The sequence below is a fragment of the Ochotona princeps genome, chromosome X (assembly GCF_030435755.1).
Source record: "Ochotona princeps isolate mOchPri1 chromosome X, mOchPri1.hap1, whole genome shotgun sequence".
NCBI classification, from domain to species: domain Eukaryota; kingdom Metazoa; phylum Chordata; class Mammalia; order Lagomorpha; family Ochotonidae; genus Ochotona; species Ochotona princeps.
This window is the reverse complement of record NC_080865.1, coordinates 77,096,352-77,117,984: the sequence shown is the minus strand read 5'-3', so window position 1 is coordinate 77,117,984 and position 21,633 is coordinate 77,096,352. Positions and strand designations below refer to the sequence as shown.

The 21,633-nt window shown below is 41.9% G+C and overlaps 1 protein-coding gene and 1 pseudogene across 1 annotated transcript in view; one reads left to right on the top strand and one right to left on the bottom strand.

Annotated features, from left to right (window-relative positions):
• Positions 1-272: 272 nt before the first annotated feature.
• LOC101531747 (zinc finger protein 131-like) lies at positions 273-1,960 on the top strand (annotated as a pseudogene).
• A 14,947-nt stretch (positions 1,961-16,907) lies between these two features.
• Positions 16,908-21,633, bottom strand: part of HTR2C (5-hydroxytryptamine receptor 2C) — a 214,302-nt gene continuing 209,576 nt past the window's right edge. The window contains exon 6 of the mRNA XM_004590205.2: positions 16,908-20,376. Coding sequence (XP_004590262.2) covers positions 19,565-20,376 — 812 coding nt within the window. The 3' untranslated portion in view covers positions 16,908-19,564. The remainder of the gene's footprint in view (positions 20,377-21,633) is intronic.

The following is a 21,633-nucleotide window of genomic DNA, read 5'->3' as shown; positions in this document are numbered from 1 at the left end:
GAATAAATATTCTTACTACATTCATGTGAGTAGGATAATACAGATTCAAAACATTTTATAGAAAATGTCAAAAAAAAAAAAAGCACCCAACAGTAAGTTAAAACAACTTACTTGTATACTGAAAAAAAAACCATTAGCATGCAAGACACAAGGTCTTGTAGTGTTGGCAACTCTGGCTGGATGCAAGGGTCAGTGAGTATTTGAGGGCTTTGGCTTTCTTAGTCTCCTGCCTGGTCCCAGTCACATCTTCATACCCCAATGAGAGCATCTACATGGCACGGAGGTCAAAGAGACAATGGCGTAGCTTCAAGGTCACTGACATCATCCTGATTGTTGACAGACATCCTGTTAAGGTTCATTCGGGCTCTTTTGGCTGCTTGTAGTACGTTCTACAAATTCCTTCAGGAGTTTATTCAGAAATCTTTGGTGGAAGTAGAAGGTATTAGCAAAATGGCCTTACATTGTTTGAGTTTGTGTATACAGCAAAATTAATGACACAAGGAAGAAAAAATCAGCAATGTGTGGATAGCTGTAGCTTTTACAAATACTAGAATCTGCAAAAGCCCTTAAAGCTAGGAACACTGAAAATTGAGCTCCATTAGGAAATATTACAGGAAAAAGTGAGGAAATAAAAAAGGAGTATTGCAGAAATGTTAAATGTGATCACTGAGTCATTTACATCCGCAGGAGCAGAACCTGTGAAATTGAGGTGGAGATTGCCGAGAGCATGTTCAAAGTAGGAGCAAGTGGGGCAACATTAAAGGACGTGCCTTCTGCTAAGCAGTCCATAAAGCACTCAGAACTCAGCTTCCTCTGATGATTCGGCTCCAGGGCTTTAAGAAGACATTAGCAACAAACATTCAAGGCCATAGGAAAGGACAGATCTAAGATTAGCAAAGGTATATTAGCAAATGGGAGTACATGAAACCATACTTCCCTGAAAGATCCACATGTGAAGTGTTAAATATGTATTCTTTCAGGGAAAAAAAAAACATGCAAACAACACCTCAATTTGTTACCACCCTGAATAAGGTGGACTTAGTAAGAAGCAAAGGAGTGGTGGGGCAAAAAATCATGTCACTACTTTGATTAAAAGTAGGCACTTTGGATGTTTCAAAGAGCACCTTCAGACACAAGCATGGGAAACACTTGTGAATGTTCTGATTGTCATGAACAATTTTCTAGAAATAACACCCTCAAAGGTCTCCCCACTGAACTTCACAAATAGAGCCCCCTGCCCAGCAAGGAAGAGAATAAAGAAACTTTATGAATGTAAAATCTATAGCAACGTGTTTAGCAACTGGGACCATGTCAAAGACCATTTGATAATACACACTGGAGATAAACCCAACCATTGTTCCTCATGTGACTTGTGGATCCTTCAAGGAAATGAGTTAAGGAGGCATCTTAGTGATACTCATAATAGTTCAGAGCTGCTAGTAACAGAGGAAATCCTTTCGGTGGCTACACACGTGCAGACTGAACTTGTGACATCAATGACTAGTATAGAACAAGTTGAGAAAGTACATGCACTAGTACTTTCTCAGGTCCAAGTGGATTCAGCACAAGTGACTACGCATCACGTCCATCCAGATTTGCTCTGGGTGGCAAACTGCAGGATTCACCTACCAAGGAGCTTCCAGAGCAGGTCAAAGTGAGTTTTGTGTAAATAGGTCTGATTGACTGAAGAATGTCCAAAAATGTATGGATGGGAACTTCACATTGAATGGGTAAACAAGATACATTAGAAATACAAACCCGAGCTTCGAGAGACAAACTTGGGTTACGTTACCCCTTAACTCATAAACAAAGAAGAGAGAGCCAAGGTTGCACAGGTGCTGCCCAGTAGGCCAGGGAAGATCACAAAGATGCTGAGGGTTTAGAAACCCAAACAACCATGGATAACCAAGCCAAAGAGACAGGGAATGAGGACCGATTAACGATAGCTGTTTTAGAATGAAATTACAGAGGAGTGTATTCTTAAATTTACAGGTTGGGCTTTTGAACTGATGATGGGCAGTGCGACTATCTTTGAACTAATAGACAAACGGATGGAAGTTAATCTCTTTCCTGTCATGTTAAACTATTTCTTTTGAAACAAACTGATTCCTTTCCTCTGATTTAATGTCACGAAGGAGGAATGCTTCCCATAACTAAAGTGGAGCTTTGAGAACAATATTTCTGGAAACATAAATGGACTACAAGCATGTAGCCTAATGCAAATTTTTAAAAAATTGAATATATAGGAAATACAACATTACATGTCAACTAGGACAGTATACTGTGCAGTCAAATTTTGGTTAAATAGCATTCTTGTCTGGCCATTAGCCATGGAGGTCATTTCTGCAACAGAAACAGAATGACGATGACAAGCTTCCAAAACCAATTAAACTTCAATAAAGTAGAAAAAGTCATTGAAATATAATCAATATATCAAAGAAGTATGTTTTGCTAAATATAGAAGCAATAAGCAGTCTAAGATAATCATGGAATTTATTTAGAAAGCATAAATACACTTAATTATAACTAAGAATTTGAAACTAATCACAGAGAAGAAAATTTTAAAGAATAACCTTATCATAATTATGCAAATATTTTTAAAAGTTAGATGAAATTAGAGATTTTAAACTAAAGTTTCCTCAAGAATAGATAGAAAATAACATGTAAATATCCTTGAAAGAAATTGAGAATGTTGGGAAAGAGATTTCCCTCTAGGCCCAAGACAGTTCTCTGGACAACATTGTCTAGTCTCGGTACAGTTTCTCTTTCTTGCCCTTCCTTCCTTTCTTCCTCCCTCTTTCCTTCCTTCCTTCCTTTCTTTCTTTCTTTCTTTCCTTCTTTCTTTCTTTCTTTCTTTCTCTCTTTCTTTCTTTCTTTCCTTCTTTTTTCTTTCTTGTAAGATTTTTAAAAGATTTATTTATTTTTATACAGAGAGGAGAGATAGAGGGAAAGATCTTCCATCCAATGATTCATTCTGCAAGTGGACACAAGTACTGGAGCTAAGCCAATCCGAATCCAGGAGCCAGTAGCTTCTTCTGGGTCTCCAAAGTGGGTGCAGGGTCCCAAGGCTTTGGGCTGTCTTTTCATTGCTTTCCCAGGCCACAAGCAGGGAGCTGGATGGGAAGCAGAGCTGCTGCGACATGAATCCGCACCCATATGGGATCCCAGTGCATGCAAGGCAAGGAGTTTAGCCACTAGGGTACATGCCGGGCACATATTTGTTTTATTTTTATTAGAAAGATGGAGTTACAGAGCGAAAGACAGTCACAGAGATTTGTCTTTAATCTGCTGGCCATTTTCAAATGATTGCAATGGCCAGAGCTGAGCTAATCTAAAGCCAGGAGTCAGGAAACTCCTTTGGGTCTCTCATGTGGGCACAGGAGCCCAAGGACCTGAGCCATCTCTGCTCTTTTCGGAGGCCATTATTAGGAAGCTGGATCTGAAGTGGAGCAGCCTGGGCAAGAACTGGCATCCATGTAGGATGATAGCGACTCAGACAAAGGCTTAACTGCATATGCCACCATGCCAGCCACAAGTAGAGTCTCTCTAAGCTTTACAGATAGAAATTTAATTATCCAAATATTAAAGAGAGATAATTCAGAAAGATTCCAAACTTACATAACTAAACGGCAATAGTAATCAAAGGCAATGGTAATATCAAAAAAGAAAGGTAGCTTGTGTTTGTCTCTGACTTCCCTAATATTTCTGAATCACTCATTTTCATAGTCTCTCGGTTACATATAGCTCTGTTCATACACATATGTGAGTACAGCAGAAATCCTGAACTTGCCACCCTGAAATACACCTTTCTTGTGTAAGCATGATATTGACCTATATTTTTTTGAGAAACATCAAGCAAAAGAGAAACTCTGAAGATAAGAGTAGAAGCAACCTTTCTAAGAAAAATTCACATTTCAAAGTAAGTATCCATTTGCTCCAAGTTGCGAAGAAAGGCTTTAAACCACTAGAGACTAATAATGCATGGACTTATATTTGCATCACACACCTTATCCCTGTATATTTTTGTTAATTCCCCAATACTGGGCTTCTAAATAACTTTTTTTTGTTACAGCAGAGGCATTTTACTCATTTCTCTGAGTGTCTCCTAAGTATACACAAGTTATGCAAGTGTACATTATTGAATTTTTTCTCTTATTAGTCTGACTTTTGTTCTAGAGAGACATCCTAACTAATAGAGCCGTGATATCTAGTGGGAAAATTATTTTTCCTCTTCTATAGTACACACATATGTACAATGTACATTCATCTGTGTGTAAACGTATGCATGAATGTGTATATGTGTGTTGTAAATTATGAAAGATATCAGAATGAAAATGGAGTCATTTGTGTCAACTCTACTGAAATGAATGAATTCCCAGCTCCTGGCTTCAGTTTGGCCCTGCCCTGTTTTTTGTAGTCATTTGGGAAGTGAATCAGTGAATGGATGATCTCTTTCTCTCTCTGTCTCTGTCTTACCCTGTTTATTTGAAAGGCAGATTGTGAGAAAGAAAGAGAGAGAATTAGAATGAGAGAGAGAGAGAGAGAGAGAGAGAGAGAGAGAGAGAGAGAATCTTCTATTTGGCAATTTACTCCCCACATGACTACAGTAACCAGAGCTGGGCCAAGCTGAAGCTAGCATCCAGAAGTTTCTTCTGGGTCTCCCACATAGTTGCAGGGGCTCAAGCACTTGGGCCATCCTTTGCTGCTTTACTAAGACACAAAGCAGCATTCACATGGGATTCTTACTCATTATACCACATTCCCAGCCCCATAAAATTAATCTCAAAAAATAGTTGTGGCATAGTTTTAAAATTCTTACATAGGATTTTAAATGGCAAATTTGAAGTCTTTTTTTTTCTACTGAGTCTGTCATCTGGGACTCGTCAAATTAAATTCTAATGCTTCCTTTTTCTTGAACATGAGTCACACAAGCATCTCTCCATATGTAATGCATCTATCTTTAACTGTAAGCTTGGCCTGTGTGTGTTTATATGTGTTTTGTGGATATGCATTTATGTGTGCATTCCAGACAATATATTATAACAACTGGATTATGATTGCCCTCGAGGGCTTAGAGTTGTTGGATTATTTTCTCTTGTTGATTTTTCTTTTGATCAGTCCAGACTAATTCTTTGGGAAAAGTTTTCCTGCTGTGAGCAGTCACTGATGACATGACCCTGTCTTCCCCCCTTGTCTTTGATTTTATGCCTGGCTTCCTAGAAACCATCCCTAGGGTCAGTGCAACTTAGTGTTTTGCCAGTGATCTGTTAACAGCTGGTCCTCAAGTCCCTTGAGCTAGTAAGAGCTTTACCCTTCCAACAGGGATAAGTGTGTGGCTTAGAGAATGCTTCTTGCAGTCTCTTGTTGAGCTAAGAGGCTCTCAAGTTACCTGCTGTAGTCCCTCCTGTGCTGATACAACCTTGAACATTTGCAAAACTCACAGCTCCCTGAGACAAGAGTGAAACCGTAAGAAGAACCCGTTGGGTTGGTTCTTTTTTCTGGTTCTCTGTGTTACAGTTTGTGTGTGTGTGTGTGTGTGTGTGTATGTGTATCATTTCTTTTTTGTTCTTTCTGGTTTCATAATGCTATTAACCTTCTGTCAACTACTGTCCGTTGATAATGGAAAGACCTATTTATCAACTCTGGGACCTGGATCGGTAAGTAATATGTCATTTTTCCTTATTTTTGGTGCAGGGGAGATTACTTTTTTACTTTTTTTAAACTCAGATTTTACAGAGAGAGATGGAAAGACAGAGAGAAAGGTTTTCCATCTGCTGGTTCACTCCCCAAATAGCCTCAATGGCTGTGGCTCAGCCAATACAAAATCAGGAGCCAAGAGGTTCCCCAGAGTCTTCCATGGGGTACAGATGCCCAAGGACTTGGACAGTCCTCTTTCGCTTTCCCAGACCATAAGTAGAGGGCTGGATGTGAAGAACAGCAACTGGGACATGAACTGGTGCCCGTTTGGGATACCAGCAGTAGCAAGCAAAGGACTAGTCTGATATACCACCGTGTATTTTTGGATTCTTCCTTACTCACATATGAAAAATGGTGTACATCTGGGTGCAACAGAACTCTTGAAGAACCATTGGCAGTGAACTGAGTCAAAACACTCCCAAATTGGATCAAAAAGTGTTTTCTACAGTAAAATGAAGAAATCAAAGTCTTTCTCTTGAAGCAGTATCTCTCTGAGACACTTTTGGATTTTCAGTGCACCCACTCACAATGATACAGATATTTGTTTCTAAGTGGATAGTTTTCTATAGTTTTTGGTAGCTTGATAGTTGTGCTATCATCAGCACAATCCCATTTTAGAACATTTATCTATCTCTCCCCTCAAGGAATTTGAGAAATATGTCACACACGAAATACCAACACGAAATAAAATCAAGTCGAATTATTGGGAATGAAGGACCAAATGAAGCAAATTAAAAATTCTGTGGAAATTGCACGATAACTAGGACGGGGGCTGGGGTGGCTAGACAGAGAGGCACTCAACAACGTTTGTGAGGGCTGGATAGTTGAGCTTGTTAGATGGAACTAAGCTTCAATACCCATTGACATGTATGAGAGCCAAATGGGATGTGGGACAGATTGGACTATGCTACACATACTGGCAAACCAGGGCAGGGGACGGGCCTGGTGGGGGTTATTGTGGGTCGCACTGACTAGGCTGCAGCTCCCACTGGTTTATGCGAAGGCCGAGTATGTGTTGGGCAGAACCAGGCTGGACTGCAACACCCATTGGTTCCAGTGGAAGTCAGGGCTGAAAACAGAACCAACCCAGCAATTGCAACCAGCTGCTGATCAGGGTGATGGACTGTGCCGGGCCCTTTGCTTGCTAGAACATATAGGAATCTGGTCTGGGAACACCTCAGACAAAGTTTCTTTGGGTATCTCCCCAATCGAAATGCCAGACTCAGAACCTTAACCAAGAAAAGACAGAAGACAGAACAAGTCAATCAACTAACTCAGCTATATGTTGGCAGCGAAATACTGGGCAAATGGAGACTCTATGATGGACTATGTCAATCAGTGGATTCTTCAGCAACCTCATCGTGCTTGGAGTGGTGAGATTGGCAGTGATTCATAACTGGTGAACTATCAAAACCACTTGAGCAAATATCTCAGAGCATGCCCCACATCCGGGACCTGGGGCTGGGTGGGAAACTGGGTGGGGCTTCTCCCTCAATATCCCCCTTTACCTCAGATACACGAAGGAAACAATATGGAAATAATAGTCTTACCCACTTTCCTACAGCCCTTGAACCTTTTTACCCTAATTAACTATGTAAAGATTGTCAAAAATATAATTAAAAAATAAAATTAAAAAAAAATTTAAAAAATTAAAAAATACAAAAAATTCTGTGGAAAGTCTCCATAACAAAATGAATGAGACAGAAGAAAGAATCACAGAATTGGAAGATATTTCTTGTCACAATGGGGAAACAATAAGAAACCTGAAAGCAGAGCTGGGTCAAGCTAAAAAAAAGTTTTCAAGAATTCAGAGGCATTATTAAAAGGCCAAATATAAGAGTTATGGGGATTCTAAAAGGCACAGAAAGAAAAGCTGGGTTAAAAATTTATTTAATGAGGGCCCAGCACAGTAGCCTAGTGGCTAAAGTGCTTGCCTTGCACACACTGGGATCCCACATGGGCACCAGTTCGTGGTCCAACAACCCCACTTCCCATCCAATTCCCTGCTTGTGGTCTGGGAAAGCAGTCCAGGACAGCCTAAAGGACCCTGCACCCATGTTCGAGACCCAGGAGAGGCTCCTGGCTCCTGGCTTCGGCTTGGCTTAGCTCTGGCCATTGCTGGCCACTTGGGGAATGAACCAGTGGACGGAAGATCTAACCAGTCTCCCCTCCTCTCTATATACCTGACTTTCCAATTAAATAAATAAATCTTTAAAAGAATTTAATTAATGAAATAATAAAGGAAAACTTCCATAATCTGGAGAAAGAATTGGGAAGCAGAATACAGGAGGGACACAGAACTCAGAACAGATTTGACCAAAAGCAATCTTCACTATGACACATGATAATCAAGCTCTCTTCAACCAAACATAAGGAAATGATCCTTAAGTCTGAATAAGGTAAAAAAAAAATTAGTTGACGTATAGAGGAATGAATTTTGATGGTTTTGTTTTTATTTTCATTTTTTCCAAACATTTTTCCTCATATGAAATTCTTCACTGACTCATAGGCCATACTGTAGCATCATTTTCTTCAAGATGGTTCTTGATTTTCTTTTTATTTCTTCAATAACACATTAGTAATTCAGTAACATGATATTTAATTTCATAGTATTATAAATTTCCATTTTTCCCCCTAATGTTGATTTTGTTTTGTGGTTTTTCATTTAGGGGATGTGCAGTAATTGTGTAATGAAGACTTTCAGATATGAGGGTACTATGCAGTATGTACTTATTCAATTGTATCCTTCATAAAAAATTGCAAAACATAAGGTTTTTTTGAGTTTTGAAATGCTATATCAGTGATAAAAACTAAAGAGTGGACTATGGAAACCTTTGATTTGTATCCAAATCGGACAGAAATGTGAATACTTTGGGTAATCAATATTTGCAAATGATACCTGACATATGTGGCAGTCTTGTGAGACTAAGCCATTGACATGTGCCAATTGCGTGCTAATTCCATGCAATGTCATAACTGAACTAAACTGAGGTAAGTGCATGGCTCAGAAGTAGACATCTCTTAGGAAATCTGCATCTCACTCATATTGGAGTTCCTGTATTCAACACTGAGGTCTGTTTCCTATCCTGCTTCTTTTTTTTTTTCTTTTTAAGATTTATTTATTTGAAAAGCAGAGTTAGATAGAAAGAAAACATCCATTTGCTGATTCACTTCCCAGATATCCTCAGTGGTCAGTACCAGAAACTTCATCCAGATCTCACACATGGATATAGGGATCCAAGTGCTGGTGACAAACTCTGCTGCTTTTCCCAAGCCACGAACAGGGAACTGGATCAGAAGTTGAGTAGCCAACATTCCTCTCCTGCTTCTTGCTGATGTGCATCCTGGGAAGGCAAGAGTTGGTGGCCCAAGTATTGGCCTCCCTGACATCCATAAAGGAGATGCAGATAAACTTCTGGGCTCCTGACTTAAGCCTGGTCCAGCTCTGGCTATTGTGGCTATTTGAAGAGTGAAGGAGTACATAGACCTCCTTATCCTCCCTCTCCCTCTCTGTCTCCCTTCTCTCTCTTTTTCTCTTTAGATTAAGTAAAAATACAAGAATAAAAATTTTTAAATGAATTGAATTAAATTAAAGGACACCTAGCAGTTTCTGCAGACAACTGGAAAATTGCTTGGTGTGGAAAGACCACATTTTTGTTGTCAAAAGAGAAGTGTAGTGGAAAAGAAACCATAATAGTGTTAAATAACTTTTTTTCTACTCAATAAAATAGACTTTTCTCCATGGCTGCTGTGTTACTTGCCAAGACCCTGTCTTTGGGGCTGAAGGGTTTACTCCATGTGCAGAAATGATTGTGAACTGATTGTTCTCAACTCCAGGCACATTTTGGGTACTGCCTGTGTTGACAACAGTGGTCTGGCATAACATCACACATCTCTCTCAGGAGCAATGAGGCATACAGGGCTTCCTGCCATATCTCAACTGGAAACAACTTTGAAGAGTACTAACTGTTCCTCATTTCAAAGTGAGATGATCAACTACATGTGATGTTGTGTATGCTGTTCACACTTACTTGGCTTGCCCCCTAGTAGTCTGCTCATTGAGTATGTGAATACTTAGGAAGATTGATATTTTCTAGCATGTTTGTCTTTGAGAACTTCTTTTGCATGATTTCATTTAACTTTCAAATAAAGGGGAAGAAGTGGTATCTTGGGGTCTGGGCCTTGGGGTTGGGGGTGGCTTGCAGCTCGCCAGAGTGTGGCGGCTGTGAGGGGTGCCCCTGCCAGGCCGGATCCAAGGCTGGGGGCTCAGGCCAAAGCCACTGCCAAAAGGCAGTGAATGAGTCCTTGGCTTCAGGCGGCCAGTGCACCAAATGGTACATAGAAAATAAGTCCTGATTTTTTTCTTTTAATGTATTTGTTAAGGTTTTATTTATTTTATTTGAAAGGCAGAGTTACAAAGGGAAGGAAATACACAGGGAGAAGTCTTTCATCTGCTGGTTCATTTCTCAAGACTCTCCCCACCCCCACAAGTACATAGGTTTCATGTTCTCATAGTACATGAGTAAATGGGTCTCAAGTACTCAAGGTCTTGGCCCATCCTCAGCCATCTTCCCAGTCATAAACAAGGAGCTATATTAGAAATGGAGCAACTGGGATTAGAACAGGCACCCCCATATGATGCTGGCACTTGTACATAGAGGACTAGCCCGTTGAGCCACTGCATTTACCCCTGGGTTAAGTTCTTATTGCAACTGCATCGCAGCTCCACTTCTCCCCCACTCGCTATTTCCTCCCTTTCCCATGCATATGGATACAAATGTGTATTTCCCAATAAACATCCTGCCCACTGATCCCATCTCAGAATTTATATCCCAGGGAACCCAACCCATACCTTTGAGCTATGAATGTTTTAATTGTGTTGCCATTCACATAACATTTACGAACCACTATAACACCTCCTACTCTTATTGATATCTAAATTTCTTTTTCTCATGTATTCTGCTCTCTGGTTGATATACTCACATTATGTCTGGTAAAATATACAAGGAGACATGGTTCTCGGACTTCAAAGTTGCACTGGCCGAAGGGGGAATGGAGATCTACCACTATCTGTTGGCGTAAAGCATAGCTTTCTCTCCTTGGATCATAAAGACCTTCCAATGCTTCAGACTGAAGCCCCTCTCCAATCTAGTGCTTGTTTGCCCTATTAGCCACAGTAGAAGCGTCACTACTGGGTCAGGAGGAGATTCCCGCCTCTCTCTCTTGCCTCAGGGTTAGGCATGAGTAGCTCCCACTTTCAGCATCACAAGATATTTTTAACCATAGACAGCAGTGACCCTATTGTTTCAGATTTCATGTTAGCCTTTATACCTTAACCCAATCCTGAGAACCAGTCTACTCACGGTCTCCAAGCACTAGGATATGACTACTTCTCAGAGACTGACATCATGTCTAGGCTTCACTGACACCACAAAGGTGGATTTGAGAGCATCTTGAAAATTTAGTGGAAAATAGAATTAAAATTATTTTTGTGGGAATAATGAAATCCATATACAGTTTGTTCAAAACTTGTATGTTCAAAACTTGTATTTGGAAACCCTTCTCCCAGCTATAGGCAACTGCCTACGTTGTATTGTACCTAGTCAAGTGTTACACTTCTGGGAGAAAAGCAGCCAATTGCTGGCAGGCATTCTGGGTCTGGTAAATGCCAAATCTTTGTTTACTATGCCAACATGCCATCGTAGTTGTTTATTACTCATTTATTTATTTATTTTTAAGTGGCCGACCAGGCCATTGCACTTACAGGTAAATGAAGGGGTTAAGACTGGTGGTTTGGAGGCGGGAAATCGTAGGATCTTTATGGGTCAGAACAATGTATCCACCAAAATGGGAGCCCTGAAGTAGGCTAGTTAGCATTGACCACCACCCACTTGCACTCACAAAATCTGGGGCTAAGCAGTCTTCCTGGCAGGACTCCACCACAGTATCTGCTAGTTAAGTGTCAGAGCAGAGGGTGGGTAACATTAGGCTGGAACATGACACTAATCAGCATGGGAGAGAACTGGGGCTGGCAGCAGATTCTGAGGGGCATTTGTGGGCTCACTCTGGCATGAACTGGAGCTAGGATGGGCTGTGGGCTAGCCTAGGCTAGGATATCACATCTGCTGATTTGCATGAAAATCGGGGATGAGGCAGGCTGGGCAAGGCTATGCTGCAGCATCCACCAGCAAGAGCTGAGGTTGGAGGTGGCAGGGTCAGACAAGGCTTCAGTGTCTGACGGCAAGGGACAAGAGAAGAGTGAGGTGGGGTTGGAGTGTAAGCCATGTCAGGCTAGATTGGAACAGCCACCAGCATACCCAAGATCTGGCTGGGAGCAGACCTGGAATGGAAGCAAAGGGGACACCCCTGCTCTGTTGTGGTTCTCACTAGTGAGTGTAAGGACTGGGAATAGGGGCAGACCAGGTTGAACATGGCTGCATCATTCCTTGGCCTGTGTGTGGGCTGGCTCTGGGAGTGTGTTAGACTGGGCTAGGCTCCAGCACTCACTGGTGCTAGAAAGAGCCAATGTACATTGTAAATTTTTATTTTTCTTTCTATTGTTGATTTTGTATTATGACTTTTCACTTAAGGGGTGTACAGTAGCTGTGAAATGGAGACTAACATCCAGATGTGAGGATGCAGTGTGGTATGCATTTCTGCTTCCAGACAAAGATGGACTTACAATGAAATTGTTTACTATATCTTGACAATAGGATTCTGGACTCTCTGCCATTGTCTATGCCCACAATGATGGACATATGACTGAGTATGAAGAACTATATGTTAGTAATGATATAGAGGAACTAGGTGGGGGGAGGGAATTGGGAAGGGGATATGGGAATATGGAACTGTATCATAAAATGATAATAATAAAATGTAAAAAAAAAAAAAAGAGCCAATGTAGGTGTGGGCTGGTCTGGATCTTCATACCTGCTGATTCACATGAGAGACAGATGTGGGGTGGACCAGGCAAGACTGGACTGTTAGTACCCACTGGAGATAGCTGGAATTGGTGTAGGCTGGTCTGGCAAGGTCACAATATACACTGATAAATTTTGGGACTGGAGCTAGGCCAAGATAGACTGAGCCAAACATCTACTGGTATGCACAAGATATGCGACTGGGAGCTGAATTTTACACGGGAGCTTGGAGAACTCCACTGTGTAAGATGCAGCCCTGGTTGTTGAGTATGGTTATCTAGGTTGGGGGCAGTCCATGCCAGGCTGGGCTACAGCACCACCATACATGTGGGTCAGGTTTGGGGGCAGGCTGGGGTGAGCCAGTGTGCAACACCCACTGGAAAATGTAAGAGTCAGTACGGGGTGCAGGCCAGGCCAGAATGTGATGCAATACCCACTAGTTCACATTAGGACTGGTACTTGGAGTTGGCCAGGCAGAGTTAGACTGTAGCACCTGCCAGGGAATGCCAAGTTAAGTTGGGCCATGCCAGACTGGGCTGTAGGACCCACTGATAAACAGAAGACCCCAGGCTGGGAACAAATCTAGTGGGGAGGCTGTGGGGCTCGCCTGCGGGGGCAGTGCTTCCACTGGTGAATGTGAGAGCTGGGAATGTGGGCTGACTGAGCAGAGCAGAGATGTAACAACTGTTGGCTTGCATGCGAGCTAGGTTTAGGAGAGAGCTAAGTTAATTCAGGCCACTTCATCTGCTGACACATGCAACCACTAGAAGTGCCAGCTGGCCAGGTTTTGCTGCAGCATCTACTGGCACATGCTGGGACAAGGTGCAAGTTGTGTCAGACTGGAACACAATACCCCCTAGAGAGTACAAGATCTGTGACTGGAAGTGGATCTAGTAGGGAAACTGGGTACTCATCTGCTGGGCAGTAGTTCCTGTTCGAGTACGTGAACGCCAGGGTTGGAGGTAGACCAGGCTGAACAAGGCAGTGGCATCCATCATCCATTGGTATACATGTGGACTGGGTCATGGGGTGGGTGGACTGAGCTAAGCTGTAGCACCCATAGGTGTATACGAAAGCCCAGCTGGGATGCAGCAAGGACAAGACTAGTTTGCTATACATACTGGCATGTGTAGAAACTGGGGCTAGGAGGTGGGCCTGATGGGGATTATTGAGAATATCTCCAACGAGGCTGCAGTTCCCACTGTTGTATGTAAGGACCAGGCCTGTGGCAGGCTAGGTTAACCTGGGCCATAAAACTTGTTGGATTGCACAGGACATGGGGCTGGGGAATGGAACCAACCAGGCAACTACAGTCAACAATGAGTGCATAGGCTGATGCAGTTGATGGACTAAAGTGGACCCTGTACTGGCTAGCAATGCAAACATCAGTCTGGAATCACCCCAGGTGTGGTTTCTTGGAGGAGTCCCCAATTGGACCATAGGTCTCAAAGCTCTAGCCACAGGGAAGATCATATGATTTGTGGTCAGACCTTGGAATGCATGTATCAGGACTGAACTTCTTTGATTGCTGATGCCCATGCAGTGGACAGCATGCCCAGGTGCATATGGGGAAGAAGGTGGCCAGCTCATTTGGGTCAGCAGAGGGTGTCAGGTACCATGTCAGAAGATAGAGCACAGAATGGGTCAGACATCTCTCCTGGTCGAGTTTTGGCAGCAAGTATCTGGGTGAATGAATGCACCGGGGTGGATTCTTTCTGCAAATGGTCTTTGGAAAGATTTTGTCAACCTTGGAGCAACAAGACCAATGGCATCTCAGAACTATCAAGATCACTGAGGAGATACCCACAGAATGTTTTTCTCCACATTGGGTTATCTGACATGACATTAAGTAGACATCCCCCCCATCCCCAGGTACTGATGTAGTTTGGCAGCTCGGAGTGGCTCCCTCCCTTTTCTTCCCTTGCCCTTCTCCAGATACAGCAGAAAAGAGAAGAAAAGGACATTTGGAAGCTTTTGTTCAACCTACCCTCACCCATACCTATGCTAAGCAGTGATCCTCAAGGACGTGCATCTTTTCAACTATGTAAACAGCATCAGAAATAAAATTATTTTTTAAAAGAAAACCCTTATGTGTCCGTGAATTTCAACATTTTCTCATCAAAAATAAGCAAATCTTTTATTTCCAATACATTTTAATTTATTTTAAAATATTTATTTATTTGAAAGATAGTGTGACTGAGATAGAAATTTTCCACCCATTCATTCATTCATTTTTCTAATGGTCACAACGGCCAGGACTCGGCTAGGCTCAAGCCAGGAGTTAGGAACTCCATCTGGGGCTCCTGCTTAGCCGGTGTGGAGTCAGACACTTGAGTCATCACTTGTCATTTCTCCAGGAAAATTAGCTGGAAGATGGATCAGAACTGAAGTTTTGAGGGCCTACACCAGGCATTCTAATATAGCATTTGGATGTCTTCAGTTGTGGCTTCACCTACTGTGCCACAAACACCACCCCTTGGGTTCTGGTTCCTGACTTAGGTTCCTGTTAATGTAAATCCAGGGTGGCAGTAGGGGATTGCTCAAGTAATTGGGTTTCTGCCAGATATCCAGCAGACCTGGTTTGAGTCCTTGACTCCTATATTTTCCCCTTAACCCAGTTCTAGCCATTGTGAACATACGGGGAATGAAACTCTCCTTTTTAAAAATTCATTTATTTTTATTGGGAAGGCAGAGTTATATAGAGAAGGACAGACAGAAAGACCTTCCATTCTCGGGTTCATTCCCCAAGTGGCTGCAAGGGCCAGAGCTGAGCCAATCTGAAGCCAGGAGCCAAGAGCCAGGAACTTCTTCCTGGTGTCCCATGTGGGTGCAGGGCCCCAAAGCTTTGGGCCACCCTCTACTGCTTTCCTAGGTCACAAGCAGGAGGCTGGATAGGAACTGGAACAGTCAGGACACGAACAGGCACCCATATCCACAAGAGGCGGATTAGCCAATTGAGCCGTTGTGCAGGGCTGGAACTCTCTCTCTTAAATAAAGAAATAAATTTAAAAAATTGGGAATAAGGACTGTTGGTATGATATAAGAAGTAAAGGCACTGTCTGTAAACATTGAGATCCCATATGCATGACAGTTTGTGTCCTGGCAGCTCCATTTTCCATCCAGCTCCCTGCCAATGTGCCCGAGAAAGCAGTGAAAGATGACCCAAATCCTTGAGCTTCTGAGCCCACAAGAGAGATCCAGAAGAAGCCCCTGGTTCATCCCTGCCTTTGCAGACCCTGGAGAGAACGAAATCTGTGACTGGAAGTGGATCTGGTAGGGAAACTGGGTACTCCTCTGCTAGGCAGTAGCTCCTGGTGGGGAGTAAACCAGCAAATGTAAGATCTCTTTCCCTGGAAATCTGACTTTCAAATAAAGAAAAGCGTACTTTTAAAAAGTTGGGAATAAAACACCTAGCAACATAGAGGCACTCTCTTCTGTCCTGAAGGCAGTTACAATGCGGCTACAGGAAGGTGGCAGTGATATATTTCTTTTTTTGTGTGTGTGTGTTTATTTTTTTATTTTTTAAATTATTTTTATTAATTATTATGCATTATGTGACAGTTTCATAGGCTTTGGGAATCTCCCTACCCCTCCCCACGCCCCTCCTCCCTGGTGGATTCCTCCACCTTGATGCAGTATTACAGTTCAAATTCAATCAAGATTCTTTCCTTGCAAACATATACCAAGCATAGAGTCCAGCTACTTATTGTCCAGATGGGTTGAACAGTTTCTTGGGGAGACCATTTCTGGTCCGAAGTTAGAGCTGGTAGAATATCATCCCAGTCAATTAAGAGTCCCAATATAACATTAACAGCAATTTGTAACATTATGGAATTGACATGGTTTTGCGTAACCAGTATGTTAAAAAAACAAAAAAAACAAAAAAAACAAAAAAAACCCAAGTTCTTAACCACAACCTATGATTTGCTCATTGACATATTTCTATCTTGGCAGTAAGGAGCTCCTGTTTACTCTCCAAGGCCTCCCACCTGCACCTCAGGGAATGGTGACAAGACAACCCAGGGGTGCCACCATCATTCTGCACATGAGGATTCAGTCAGGCTGTTTTTGACATTGCTTTCCTTGTTCATACTTTCCAATTATTTTCTCTCTGATGTTGTAGTCCTTGAGCACATGCATAATTAGCCAGAAAAAGTAATATGACCTGGATGTGTTGTCTTTATCAATTTATTTTACAGTATTTTGTTAAATTTTCAAAGATGAAGTGAAGTAGTACATTGCCCCTTCAAAGGATTCAAGAGGAATAAAAAAGATCCATGACGTATTAGCCAACATTTATTAAGTTTAATAAATTAATAGGAAGTATCACAAAAACCTGGAGTGGGTAACATACAGGGATAGGGAGTAAGACAAACCTTTACAACCATTCACAAAAGTACTATTGGACAAAGGAGTAGAATTACAGGAAATAATATAAGGCAGTCTGTTGCACATTTCTTAAACAGATACACATAAGAATACAATAAAATGATTTGACAGTAAATTCACCACATTTATGGTTTATCACATGGACTTATTAAAACACTTATAAAAGTTTGTAGATTTAACATTGAACTTTAAGATTGATATCCAAATGAGTATATTTTTTTCATACCAAAATGCACAGAATTTACGAATAGCACACAATTTGAGGATAATTACTGTGTGAAGTACTACTACTTGATGACTTTAAGAATTATTAACAAATGTGCTATAAGCTATTATCATTCAACTTATTGCTAGTGCTTTTGAAAATCTGTGGTTTATATTTTATTTCTTTGTAAAACATGTGCTATGAGCTTGCCCTGATAGTTAAGAAAAGAAATCAGGTATTTCCAATTTCCCCTAACACTCGCGATACTTCAGATCTGAATGCATGGTCTTTTGAAGGACTGCTGGGAGATCATCTTCAGTCCTTTTTGTGTCAGCTACTTTGCCCTACATCAATAAGAATCGATGGATTCATGCAACATACATGGCATACATGCAGGGCACCATCTGCATGGGCAGAACTCATGCTAAATACATGCTGTGTTTCTCCGGACATCCTCATTTCGGTAAGAATTGGATCATCTCATTCAACTTCACAGAATTGTTTTAACATGCAGTTCAACTGACCTAACAGGCAGGTAGACTTGACTTTCATGTTATGTTTGGGCATGCTCAAGCATTTGACTGACGTTTGGCAGTGTTGTAAGTTGAATAAGGACTGTATGAGTTTCCTCAAATACAGCAGCCCTCCCACTGCCCCTGTGGCAGGTTACTGGATTCATCTACGCTGTGTGTTGAGGACACTGACCAAGGGTTTCAGGAATTCAGATTCTGCGTTCACCGATTTCACCATAGTGAAAGGCACCCTCGCAGGTATGCAAAGTAACTGTCAGGTGTAAGAAATAGCATCATGAATTCTTCGGAAATTTACCCACAGTTGTGTGACATGGACACACATGGAAATACATACAGTTACTGGAAACACTTGTACACTCTGCACACAGCATAGAAATGATGGTTTGACTTCAGCAAGGCATGAAAACCTTTCACAGCATACAAACTGTTCAAATGGTACTGGGTTCTTAGGGAGCAGCAGGCCCACGAATGAAACGATGGCCAACATTTATTGTAGCACAACACTATATTTTAACAAAGATTTTAACTTCTGGTACGTAATTGCAGTACAATGAAGAGCTTGCCACTTTCACAAATTAGCTGCAGCCTTTTCCTGCACTAGAGAGTTTGGAAGGATCTGAAAATGAGATAAATTTTTGTTTAAAATCCAAATGGAAATTCTGTATTTCTGTTATTCCCAGAGTTCATAAAAGCGTCTTTTAAATTACTTTTTCACATTCTAAGGGCCTAGTTCTGTAGTCCTTAATCAAGTAAAACTTCTCAACCTTGGTCATCTCTCCTTCTAACACAAGTTTTACTCAAGAATGGACTGCTAAATTAGGTCCTATAGATAGAGGTACCACAATTAAGAAAATATTTTAATAAGGCTCAAAATGCTAATTTCACTTTGTGTGTAGCACACGAATTTCCAGGATTCTGAGATCAAAACCCAATTGATGTTGAGTCCTGGAATGGGAAATAACTCTGGGATTTCATTTCCCAGTGTGACCATGGAATTAGGTATTTACTAAGGACCAGAATGAGAACACTAATTCCAGTTTGCTTGTCATAATAATCAGAATTTGAACATTGTCCTTAAGAAGTGAAAAGCTATTTGGTGTTTATATCTCTTATCATCCTTCCACTTCTGTAGTCCTGGTTAACCAGCTGCTATGTTAAAACCACTATGTTGCGGGACAGACATTGCAGTAAAATACCAACACAACGCTCTGACAATGTCAAATTTTGCCCCTGTGTGTAAGACAAGGCTAAGTTCTGCCTCAGACTCACTGAGATCTATCAGAAGGCAGAATCCACCTTACTGTATTTATGTGTGTATATGAGCAGAGCAAGAATTTAAAGTGTATATTTACTGTTAACCTGGAAATGGTTTCCACTGAATTTGCACATTTTAATATGGTTGCAATAGAACTGTCGTGCATCATTCTGGTCTCCCGCAAATGCCACCTGAGATGAACATCAATATTTCCATAGTAGAGAAGGAGGGAGAGAGAGAAAGGGCAGGAGACAGGGGGCAGCATGGAAGGCAAGATAGAAGCTGGGGTAGGGGGAGAGAAAAAATAACCCCTTTATTCCTTTATTCATCAAAGAGTCAAAATAAGTTACTCTCCATCTATTACAAACAGTAAATATAGAACTCTAAATCTTACTTATTGTACGCATGATTGTAAAGTACAGGGTTGCAAAGCTATATATAAAAACACTTTTTTTTTTGTCAAACTGCAGTATTTACATTAGTTATGACCGACAGAAAAATTAAAGGAGTAACTTTTCTTACATCTCCAGAGTTTTTGGGCAGGAAAAGAGTGTGCTGCGCTTTCTCATACGCTGCTGATCCTTTCACTGACCACACTGGCGGGATTGACTGGGAGCTCCAAATTTTCTACTTGCATCTCTATGCCAGGCTCCTGCTCCTTAGCTTGGCTAATCACCGGTTCATTGGTGTGCCGGTAAACGTTAACATTTAGCTCCCTTCCAGACAGAGCAGTGGCAGCAACTCTTGGCATTTGTCTGACAGGTGGCTTTTTGTCTCCCTTATAATTGCAGCGCAAATAGTTGGAGAAAGCCCTTCGGTAGACTTTGTTGAAGAGAGTGTACACCAGAGGATTAATTCCGGAACAAACGTAGCCGATCCAAACAAACACATTCAGAAGCTTTTCCATGAGCTTCTGGTTACAAGCCTTCCCGCAGAGAACCGACAGAATATTAGTAATGAAAAACGGGCACCACATAATCAGAAATACAAAGAACACAATCCCAAGGACTTTAGAAGCTTTCTTTTCATTGTTGATAGCCTGCATGGTGCCCCTCGGCCTCTTCTTCCTCTTCCGGCGGGCGTTCTGCTCCTGGCTGGCTTTCTCTTCCTCAGCAGGGCTGCTCTTGCAGCACTTCAGCAAATTCAGGCTGATTCCGGGCGGTTCCTCGGTGTGGCCGCGTAGTAACATCAGAGCTTGTCGGCGGAGAACGTAGATCGTTAAGCAATACGTGATCACCATAATCGTCAACGGGATGAAGAAAGCTACGAAGGACCCAATCAAGACGAAATTCGGGTCGTTGAGCACGCACGTTGTGTTGTTCACGAACACTTTGCCTTCGTCCCTCAGTCCAATCACAGGGATAGGAACTGAAACACCTACAGGAACCGAACAAAAGGCAGCATCTTGTTATAGCATAGCGAAAGACTGAGAAGGCTGGAGCGTGGCATAATCCATTCGTACTCTGCTGGCGGAAGGTTACACCTGCTCATTGTTGACTGCTACTCATGGCATAATTGATAGTCACCTGAAACAGTCACAATACCACACTAGAACAAGGGTGCTCTTTCCCTATTAGGTACCCCCTCTCCCTAATTTCTGAAGAACACTTGAGCTTAGCAATATTGAGAGAAGCTATTAGAGATAGGAATGCATACCTTTTGTGGTATTTACAGTTCCTAGAATTGCCTTGGCGCACAGAAGGCACTCAATAAACATGCATTCAAAAAGGTCACAGAAAAAAACACGTATTATGAAAAAATTATGCATGAATTTTAAGATTCTTTTCTCAAACTATTGATATTTTTATTCCATTTTTCCACAAAATTTTTGAAGTCCCCTGTATTTGCTGAATCAATGAATAATCCCACATCTGTACTCAGTGACTTGCTAAACAGAGTCACATTTTTTTCCTCTGTCTCATATGGGAACCTAACAGCCTTTCAGGGTTCACTTGGCTGAGTCAAACCAACTGCAGAAATAGTCGATAAGCAGAAACAGAGGATTCTCTTTTTGGTGACCTTTTATAGTTCGTTTTCAGTTCTGGTTCTGAGTAATGTTATTTCAAGGTCAAGAGTCAAAGTGGGGCCCAGCACAGTGGCAGAAGACTAATTCTCTGTGGCCCTAGCTTCCTATATGGGTACCAGTTGTAGTCCCAGCTACTCCATTTCTGATCCAGTTCCCTTCTAATGTACAGTGAAAAGCAGTGGAAGATGGCTCAAGTCCTTGGGTCCCTGCACTCATTTGGAACATAGGGAAGAAACTCCTGGCTCCCAGCTTCTGAACAGCACAGCTCTGACCATTGCAGCCATGTGGGGAGTGAACCAGCAGATGGCAGAGCTAGCGCTCTCTCTCTCTCTCTCTCTCTCTCTCTCTCTCTCTCAGTGTGTCTCACCTTCTCTCTTTCTAAAAAATAAATAAATCATTTTTTAAAAAGTAATGGCCAAGGGCCCGGCAGCGTGGCCTAGCGGCTAAAGTCCTCGCCTTGAACGCGCTGGGATCCCATATGGACGCCAGTTCTAATCCCGGCAGCTCCACTTCCCTTCCAGCTCCCTGCTTGTGGCCTGGGAAAGCAGTTGAGGACGGCCCAAAGCTTTGGGACACTGCACCTGCGTGGGAGACCCGGAAGAGGTTCC